Consider the following 8,903-nt stretch of genomic DNA (forward strand, 5'->3'; position numbering starts at 1 on the left):
CACACTTCTGGATTTTTATTCATTGTAATAGATAAAAATGGCATCTCAGTGGAATTTTAATGTGCGTTTCTCTTGCTATGCGTGAAAGTGAACATGACCAGGGCCGCCTCCAGCAAATGAAACATTTGGTGCAGAATCAGAAAAGGTGCTGCTTCTGGGAAGACAGATTATGGGAAGGTACCTCCTCTGGGGGAATGCAGAGCTTGCTGGGCTGTGCAGGGGCTTTCTCCTGTGGGAAACTCAGCTCCCACCTGTGTCCCCTGTGCAGGGTGCCTTTGTGAAGCGATCCACACCCAGTAGCCCAGATGGGTGTTATTAGAGAAACAGGCAGGGCTGGAGCTGGTCCAGGTGGCAATTTCCCAGCGGACCCCTGAACAGCAGGAGGGGAAGTAGCATCCGAGTAAGGGTAGGACCCGCTACATAATGTGTGTGACCGGGTTGGGTGCGCTGGCTCATGCCTGTAATCTTAACACTTTGGGAGGCCAAGGCAAGAGCATTGCATGAGGCCAGGAGTTTGAGATCTGCCTGGCCAACATAGTGAGACCCCATCGCTATGAAAAAATAATAAAAATAAATAAATTTGGGCAGCCCAGTGCAAAATGAAGTGTGGGAAGGAACTCTTGATTAAAGATTAGTAAGACTTTTCAGATAGCCACAGCAGAGCATTAAACCAGGCGTGGCACCCTTCCAAACACAGGACGCCGTGGGACTGTAGGGGTTGCGCACCTGGGAAACCAACCTTGGTGACGGGATAGCACCCCCAGGGTCCAGCTGGTGGCCAGCATTATATCACCCCGCTTTTCCTCCTTACTAGACTAGGCAACACAGGAGAAGAGCATTCCAGGTGGAAGATGTGGACTACAGCTTCTCAGATTAAGACCAGCCTTCCTGCTTTCTCCCGGCAGGCCAGTAGGAGCTGCTATTGCCTAGGGAAGGGGAGGGAGATGTCTGGGTTTCCTCGTAATAGTCATGGCAGTTGTAGACATGTCAGACCCAAGGCTTTTTTCATTTGTCATCATTCTAATTCTCAAACACGCCCTTGCAGGAGGCACCAGTGTTATCTCCATCCAGATGAAAGAACTTAGGCTTAGGGAGATGGGGGAGTGGGGATTTGACACAGCCTGTCCGATTCCAGAGCCTATTTTTTTCGTTTGTTTTGTTTTATTTTTATAAAGACAAGGTCTCCCTGTGTCGCCCAGGCTGGCCTTGAACTTCTGAGCTCAAGCAATCCTTGCACTTCAGCCTCAGCCTCCCGAGCAGCTGCGACAATGGCACACACCACTACACTGGGCTCAGAGCCTGTATTTTTAACCCCTACCCCTGTTTGTTCTCACACTCACAGTGCATAGGGCAATGCACACACACACACATATACATGATTTGCTAATTGCTTTATTCAGAAGAGACTCCTCGGAGTACAGTTTCTTTGGTTAAGCATGGAGTTGAGGTGGAGGAGAGCAGTGGAAGGCTGGAAATCTGCTGGGTGTCTCATTCTGGGTGGGTATAGAAGGGCTCCTGCCTGGCCTCTAGGATGGTGAGGGATGCTTTCTGCATTGCCAAGGAACTTGGTTAGGGTAGGGAAGGAGGGTATGAGAGAAGGAAACTCAGCATTGGGTGGAAGGTTTCCAGGGAAGAGGGGACTCAGCAACGAGGGGTGCTCCCTCTGCAGAATTTATTGGAATAGTACTGGTAGTTTTTATTATAGGTACTCTTGTTTCTAGCAAAACAGTAGGCAGCAGCCTTATCGCATTCACACAGTTGACTTCTGCAGGAGTCCTGTTTTGCTGAAATCACAAGAAAATAAACACAAGATGGGAGTTTGTTAATATTCAGTGGCTTCTTGTGGGAACCCTGGGGTAGAAGACACAGCCGTGGCCTCCAGAAGCTCCTAGTTGGAGACAAACACCTGTGCGCCGGATATTTCTGACCAAAGGGGAGACAGAATTCTTGCCCTTGGGATGCTGGCCTCCAGCCTGGTGGAGACACAGCCAGGCACTGGGATACTCTCTCAAAGGCCTTCCTAATAGCCATCATATCTTCCTCTTGCTAACAGATGTGTTCAGGTGGCAAAGCCCTAGCCCCGGGGGTCTGGGAATGGAGTGTGATTGGTTTAAGCCAGGCAGGGTCATCCATTTTTCCTTTGCAGTGATTGGTCTTTGTGTATTATGTAACCTTGTTCCAACCAATGAACGACAAGGGGAAGTCTGCTGGGGGCTTCTGGGAAAGATCTATTTCCTCCCTCCAAAAAGAGAGATGCCCAAGACGAAAGTCTCTTCCATAGTGTGAGGCCAGGAGGGTGGAACTGCAGCCTGTCTCTTGACATCCCAGCTGTAGACACTGCCCACGTGGCATAGCTGAAGGCCAGGAGAAGGCTGGCTTCTTGATGACATGCTGGAAAGCTGCCCCAGGCCTGGCACTGCCCTATTCCAGAATTCTAATTATGTGACAGTCACCTATCCCCATTACCCAAGCTACTATCAGCTTGGCATCATGTGGCTTGTGACCTGATGCCTGCTGAAGAAACATGCCTCTATGGAGAGGCCATGATAGGAGACATAATTTCTGATCTTAAAGGACTCAGGCCATGGGCAGGAGTCCACACTTTCTCCAAATCCCACTCATGGGTCAGCTGTCTTCCAGTGCCACCCACCTCTCCTCCCCTTCAGGGCCAAGCTTTCTCCAGAACGTTGTCTTTGCCTTCTGTCTCTACTTCCCTTCCCATCAGCCCCCACCCGCTCTAATCTGGCTTTGCCCTCCCCACTCCATGGAAGCAGCTTCCCCTGAGTCCCTCATGCCTTCCTGCCTCAACATCCAGGGGAGCCTGTTGGCCCTTTTCATGGAGGACTCCTCTGTTCAATTGCTAACCATCTCCTTACCAACTCCTTGACCTTCTTGCTCAGTTCTCCTTCTCCCTCTCTGTCCATCCCTCCTCTGTCTCCTTTCTAGGCCTTTAAGCAGAAAATGAGTGATCACACCCACCTCTCAGCTCTCTGCTGCCGGCTTCTGAATCTGTGTCCCCAGTCCTGACCTCTCCCCTGAGCTGCATTTGTACGGACAGCTGCCTGCTGGACCCCTCCCTGGGTGCTGGAGGCCCCTAAACTCCACATGCTGGAAATAGAACTGCTCCTCCCCGCCCTCCACCACAACCTGCTCCCATGGTCTTTATCACAGTTGTGCCATCCATGCAGCCACATATCCATCCTCCATCCAACAGCTCCCTCTCCCCGTCCCACCCCACTCAGTCACCAGCTCAGCTGATTCCACCTCAAATACATCTTGATGTTTTCTCCACCTTTCCCATCCTGACCTCCATTGTTTTATGTCAAGATGTTACTCCCTCTTGCCTGCAGGATGGCAATAGCCTTCTCTGCCCCCCTTCCACTTGTCTCCATCGACCCTGTCCTCACAGTGAGTCCTCTAAAATGCAAATCTGACCCTGTAGCTCCTCTGCTTAATAGCATCCTATTGCTTTAGGGCAAAACCTAAATAAAGCCTGGCCTGGAGGGCCGGATTGACCTAGCTCCTTCCTTTGTCTCCAGCATCATGGCTCAGCACTGCTTCTCTTCCTCATGTTTCTGCTGGGCAGCACAGAATGGCTTACACAACCCTTTGGTGCCTTTGACCATGCTGTGTCCTCTTCTGGGCATGCTCCCAGCCCTCCTCTTCCCTGACTCTGCACAGCCTTTCAGACTCAGCTTAGAGGTCACCCCTTCCAGGAGCCTTCCTCAAGCCTCAGGCTGTGTTAACACCTTATCTGTTTACTTCCCACTGGAGTTTTTACCACATTGGATTTTCACTTTCCTGGCTTCCCACTCAACTGTGAGCTTCCTGAAGCAGGAACTGTGTCCCTCTGTGTCTATCTTTGGTGCCCAGCACAGTCCTCAGCACTGTCTAAACAAATGAGGGCCACTCAATGGTGATGTAGGTCTCTTACCACAGGTGATTGTGCTCCCCTTGTTGCTAAACTTGTAGCTCAGAAATTTGGTGCCGCATCCACGTTTCTCCAGACGTTTGTAGCAACAGTCATGAACGACACAGCAGCTGCAAGGAGACACCCTATTGGGGCTGTTGTCCCACAGCTCCAGGAGACCTGGTGCCTGTGGTCTCACCCCCTTGGACCCTGGACAGAGACCCAGTGACTTTGCAACAGTCTAGAGCAGCAGTTCCAACATGCTGGCTGCTTTTCCAACCAGGCCATCCTGAGACCTCTGTGCCCATCAGGAACCGGCACTGTCTTTGCAGCTCCCAGCCCTGCCTGGGCCAGAGTCTAGGAGGGTAGGGAGGGATGGGTAGCCTCACCGATCCGTTGCATCCTTGGGGGCTCCTTTGCCACCCGCGCCACAGTGGCAGCCGTAGAAGCCATAACTGAGTGCAGCTTCCTTTCCTGTCTTCAACTTGATCATTCTCCGGAAATCCACCAAATTCCCATGGGCCTGCAGAAGGCCTGGAAGGAAATCTGGGAGTTGTCTGGTGATGTGGCATGGGGTCCTGTGCCCTCCCTCTCTGCCCCTCTCTGCTACTCTCCTTCCTCCCAAATGGCTTCTCTTCTTCCCCTGAGAGAGGATTGCTGCAATGGGAGAGAAAACTAAGGGACAAGAGTGCTTCCCTTCTGGGGCTGTCCTCCCATGCTCAGAGGTCAGGGTCAGCACTTACCAAAGATCATGATCACTGCCAACAACAGGAGGGTCTTCATGGTAAGAGTTCTTAGGTGACAAATGCAGATGGACTGGCCTAGCTCCTCCGCTGGGTGGTCTCAGCTTCTGCCCTGGCCGTTGCGCCCCTGCTCCTCCTTGGTGGCTCTGAGACACACAGACATGCCCTCTCATCCAACCTAAGTCCAGCTTGACTCCCTCTGTCACACTCAGAGCACACAAGGAGTGCCCTCCAGCAATACACACAGACACACACACCACCTCCTGACCCGTTCTCAGCTCTGCAGAATGGTTTCACACACATCAGGCCCTCAGACCTGTGGAGAACCCCATGAGACACTAATGAGACCTCCCCTGTGCCTCATCAGACTGAGAGTTCTTGGGAGGTTGGAACCAGGTTCCTCCCAACTAACTGGGAGGTTCCTGAGGTCAGAGGATGTGGAAGACATAGCTTGCACATCTCCAAACTAGATTCAAGGCTTGGAGTCTCCAAGGCACCCATGGAGTCTCAGCCTCAGTATTTTCCTCCAGAATGAAAGCATCAACCTATCTCGGCAAGGCTTTCTAACCCCTTCCACATACACACGTTCCCAAACACATACATGCTCACAGACCTATGCCCACATACACACACTCTTGTACTTACCTGCGAGTGCGAACATCCTCTCATTCACTACAATCACATACCCACTCAACATACTCATGCACACACACCCTCTTGTGCATATCAAATCATGCACATGCATGCACAGCACAGCCACTCTCAAAGGCAGCGAACGAGCAGGAATTCTGCTCTTGACAGGACATCAGCTTCACTGGCTGTTTACCTCTCAGAGGACCTCAGCGTTGTATCCCCAGGCTGTCTTGTTTGTTCTGCACTCCTGCTCCCCTTAAATAGCCGCTCCTTCTGGGAGGTTGGGGGTAGGTGAGGCACGAGGCTGGGGATGGGTGTGGTCAGTTGGTGGACTCAGGATTGGCCGCCCATACCCCTAGGTAATCCCTTTCCTTCCCCTCATCAGCTGGCAGGACAGAGTTGAGGATTGAGAAACCTTACGTGTCGGTAGCTGATGCCAAAACACATTTCAGGCCGTTTTGCAGTCTTTCCATGGAGTAAATTCCCATAATCAGCTCTGGGTGTGATCAACGGTCAGCCACCTCCCTGCAGCCGCCTCTAAGGGGGGCAGGGACTGTCTGCTGTTGCCGGCTGTGGACTCATTTGTACACCCAAAGGGACCACCAATTGCTGAGCAAGGATTGCTCCCTTCTGCTCACTGTGGCATTTGGGAATAGAAAAGAGGGCTTTTAGTGGTACTCATTCATTCAGCCGCTCAATCATTCATTCGCGAGAAGTATGTACTGGGCCTCTAGCATGTTCCAGCACCTGTGCAGGCCTCACTTCTCACTTGTGCACCCCACAGTCCACCAGGGAGAGGGTTTAATGGGGGTGGATTTCCCTTCCCACTAACTTGGGCCAGGGCCTCAACCTTCTCTTCTTCCTTCCCTTTCTTCTTTTCCTCCGCCCCTGTCCCATATGAGCTTCTAAACCTGGAAAAAGCCAGAGGCTATCCTTGAAGTTCCCACCAAAGCACTGCCTTCACTTTATTCCCCATCCTCACCTGTTTGGAGACAGGGGAGGTGAATGCTCCCTGGATCTGTTGCTCTTTTTCCTTCAGGCTTCAGGCTCACACTGACTCCAGCTTTAATTCATAAAGTAAATATCTTTTTCATTGCTCTCCAGCACATGCTAAGAATTTAGCTTCCATGGCCTTAAGTAAACACTCTGCGATTCCAGTCCTTAAAAAGTCACTGTGGCAGAGGCTGTCGTGCTTGTGAACATTCCATCTGTTCCATATACTCTAGAGCCCCTTGCAGGGATGGAGACCTAGGGCCCTGCTGCTGGCTGGGAAAACATAAGCATTGGTATTAAGGCTCACTTCCGGGTTTCTCCAGCAGGGGGACTATGAGATGCAACCCCCCAGCCCTTCCCTGCCCCACCGGTAGAACCAGAAGATGAAAGCAATCTGGGGTGTAGAATCATAGCATGGAAGACCATTGTCCTAGAAAGTCCTGCAGTGCACAGTGGTCTTAGCGTGAGTGAGAAATAGACTTTTGCTGTATTAAGCTGCTGATAATTGAGATGGGCAGCTACTGCCGCATAACCTAGTCTAGCCCAAGAGCCATCAGACAGCTTTCCTCTCAAAAATACCATTTACCTCCAGCGCTCGACTGTGTAATGCGTTGGACACTGGTCTTCCTTCCTGCCCTCATGTGTTAGAGTCCCAGTACCTTAGAATGTGATCTTATTTAGAAATAGGGTCATTACAGATATAATTAGTTAAGATGAGGTCACTAGGGCAGCTAGGATGGGCCCTAATCCATGATGACAGATGTCATTACAAAAAGGGGAAATTTGGAGACAGGAAGCACACTGGGAGAAAGCCATGCAAAGATGAAGGCAGAGATCAGGGTGAAGCTTGTACAAGCCAAGGAATGGCAAAGATGACCAGAAAACACTGGAAGCTTAGGAGAGAGGGATGGAGCAGATTCTCCCTCACAGCCCTCAGAAGGAATCAGCCCTGTTGGGCTCTTTGATGTCTGCCGCTGGAACTGTTAGACAATGAAATGTCTGTTGTGTAAGCCACAAAGTACCTAATACAAAGCTGAAGCAAACTAATACAACCTCCAGGGATCTCTTTTGACTTCCTTCATTCTTCTTACTCTGGGTTGCCACTCCTATAGCAATTGGCTTTTATGGCCATGTCAGGGTTCAGAGGTCTCATCCCCCAGCGTAGACCACTGCCTTTGTTAAACATTGGACTTCTGGAAACAGTAGTTCCTCCAACAGGCAGAACCGCCTTCCTCTCTGTATATCTGGATAGCCCTGGTCCAGGCTTCAGGCGGAAGAAATACTCCAATGCTCAAGGACTCTGGTGACGTCACATAGAGCCTCTCCTTTTCCCATCACTTCAGGATGTTTTTCAGGAATTCAAAGTCCATGAATTGGCCTCTTGTTCATCTTCCATCCCGCACCTAATTCAAACCCTTGGACTCAGTGAGCCAAACAGAAATCTCTACTTTCATGGGGCTTCCACTTTAGCAGAAAGAGACGGATAATCAGCAAAAGACATCCTAGTAAATGACATCGCATGTTAGGTGGTGACACTGCGATGGGGAGAGAGGCAGTAGGTGACAGAGCAGGAGCACCATCATCTCAGACAAACATCACCACTTTAAGTTCCAGCTCCCTTTCTAGCCTCATGCATTTCAAGGAAATCATTTATCTTGTAATTACAAACAGGCAGAAAGAGTAGACAGTAAAACACAGGTAAGACAGCTCGGGCACAGAGGGAGGTGTGGGGAAAGTCTGTCTGGCAACTGCCAAGCTTCACCCTCATACAACGGGCCCCAGTAAAACAGTGGGCCTTAATAAGCACATTCTTTTCCCTTCAGGTGCACTAAGATAAGAAAGCTAAAAGCAGACTCGGGGGGTATGCCTGCAGCTGCAGAAAGATGTATGGGAACAGACACACAACTCTCCCTCCCAGATAAGCATAATGAAAAGACACAGAAGCAGTCCAAGCCTCTGTTAAACTCTCCTACCCTGAATCCTTAAAAACTCTTAGCATGTAAGAGTGTGCCTCTGACCTAACTCAGCCAGCTGCCCCTCTCTAAAATAAACCTGTTCTTGACTGCCAAGCCATCTTTCATGTTTCTTTCCTCTTTTCTTAATTCTTACAGTAGGGATGGAGGAGGGGTATCTGGAGTAGGTGGGTGGCAATTTTACACAAGATTGGAGTGCCCAAAGAGAGGTGCTTTGAGTTTAGTCGGTGCTCAGAACACTTTCCTTGCATTATTAGTAACTAAAGGAATCAGCATTTGAGACGGAGTCTCGCTTTGTCGCCAGGCTGGAGTGCAGTGGTGCGATCTTGGCTCACTGCAACCTCCGCCTCCCGGGTTCAAGAGATTCTCCTGCCTCAGCCTCCTGAGCACCTGGGACTACAGGCACCTGCCACCACGCCCAGCTAATTTTTAGTATTTTTAGTACAGACGGGGTTTCACCATGTTAGCCAGGTTGGTCTCGATCTCCTGACCTCATGAACTGCCTGCCTCAGACTCCCAAAGTGCTGGGATTACAGGCATGAGCCACTGCGCTCAGCCTTCCCCTTCCTTATTTATAACTCCTTTCTCTGACAGGTTTATTTTTCACAATATATTTACTTATTTGTTCAATTATAGTACAATTGAAGTAGT

The 8,903-nt window shown here is 50.4% G+C and overlaps 1 protein-coding gene across 1 annotated transcript; it reads right to left on the reverse strand.

The window, feature by feature from the left end:
* Window positions 1-1,376: 1,376 nt before the first annotated feature.
* Window positions 1,377-5,591, reverse strand: PLA2G2A (phospholipase A2 group IIA). Its single transcript, XM_050793419.1, has 5 exons — window positions 5,480-5,591; window positions 4,654-4,799; window positions 4,300-4,444; window positions 3,935-4,041; window positions 1,377-1,784 (listed from the first exon to the last, which is right to left on the reverse strand). The coding sequence occupies exons 2-5, from the start codon at window positions 4,691-4,693 to the stop codon at window positions 1,642-1,644; spliced, it is 435 nt and encodes a 144-aa protein (XP_050649376.1). The 5' UTR covers window positions 4,694-4,799; window positions 5,480-5,591; the 3' UTR covers window positions 1,377-1,641.
* Window positions 5,592-8,903: the final 3,312 nt, after the last annotated feature.

Source organism: Macaca thibetana, chromosome 1 (assembly GCF_024542745.1).
Source record: "Macaca thibetana thibetana isolate TM-01 chromosome 1, ASM2454274v1, whole genome shotgun sequence".
Taxonomy (NCBI): Eukaryota; Metazoa; Chordata; class Mammalia; order Primates; family Cercopithecidae; genus Macaca; species Macaca thibetana.

Coding starts and splice junctions, on each gene's coding strand:
- PLA2G2A (XM_050793419.1), bottom strand. CDS start 4,693: ATGAAGACCCTCCTGTTGTTGGCAGTGATCATGATCTTTG. Junction 4,445..4,653: donor GGCAGTGATCATGATCTTTG/GTAAGTGCTGAC, acceptor ATTTCCTTCCAG/GCCTTCTGCAGGCCCATGGG. Junction 1,785..3,934: donor GGGGAGCACAATCACCTGTG/GTAAGAGACCTA, acceptor TTGTGATTTCAG/CAAAACAGGACTCCTGCAGA.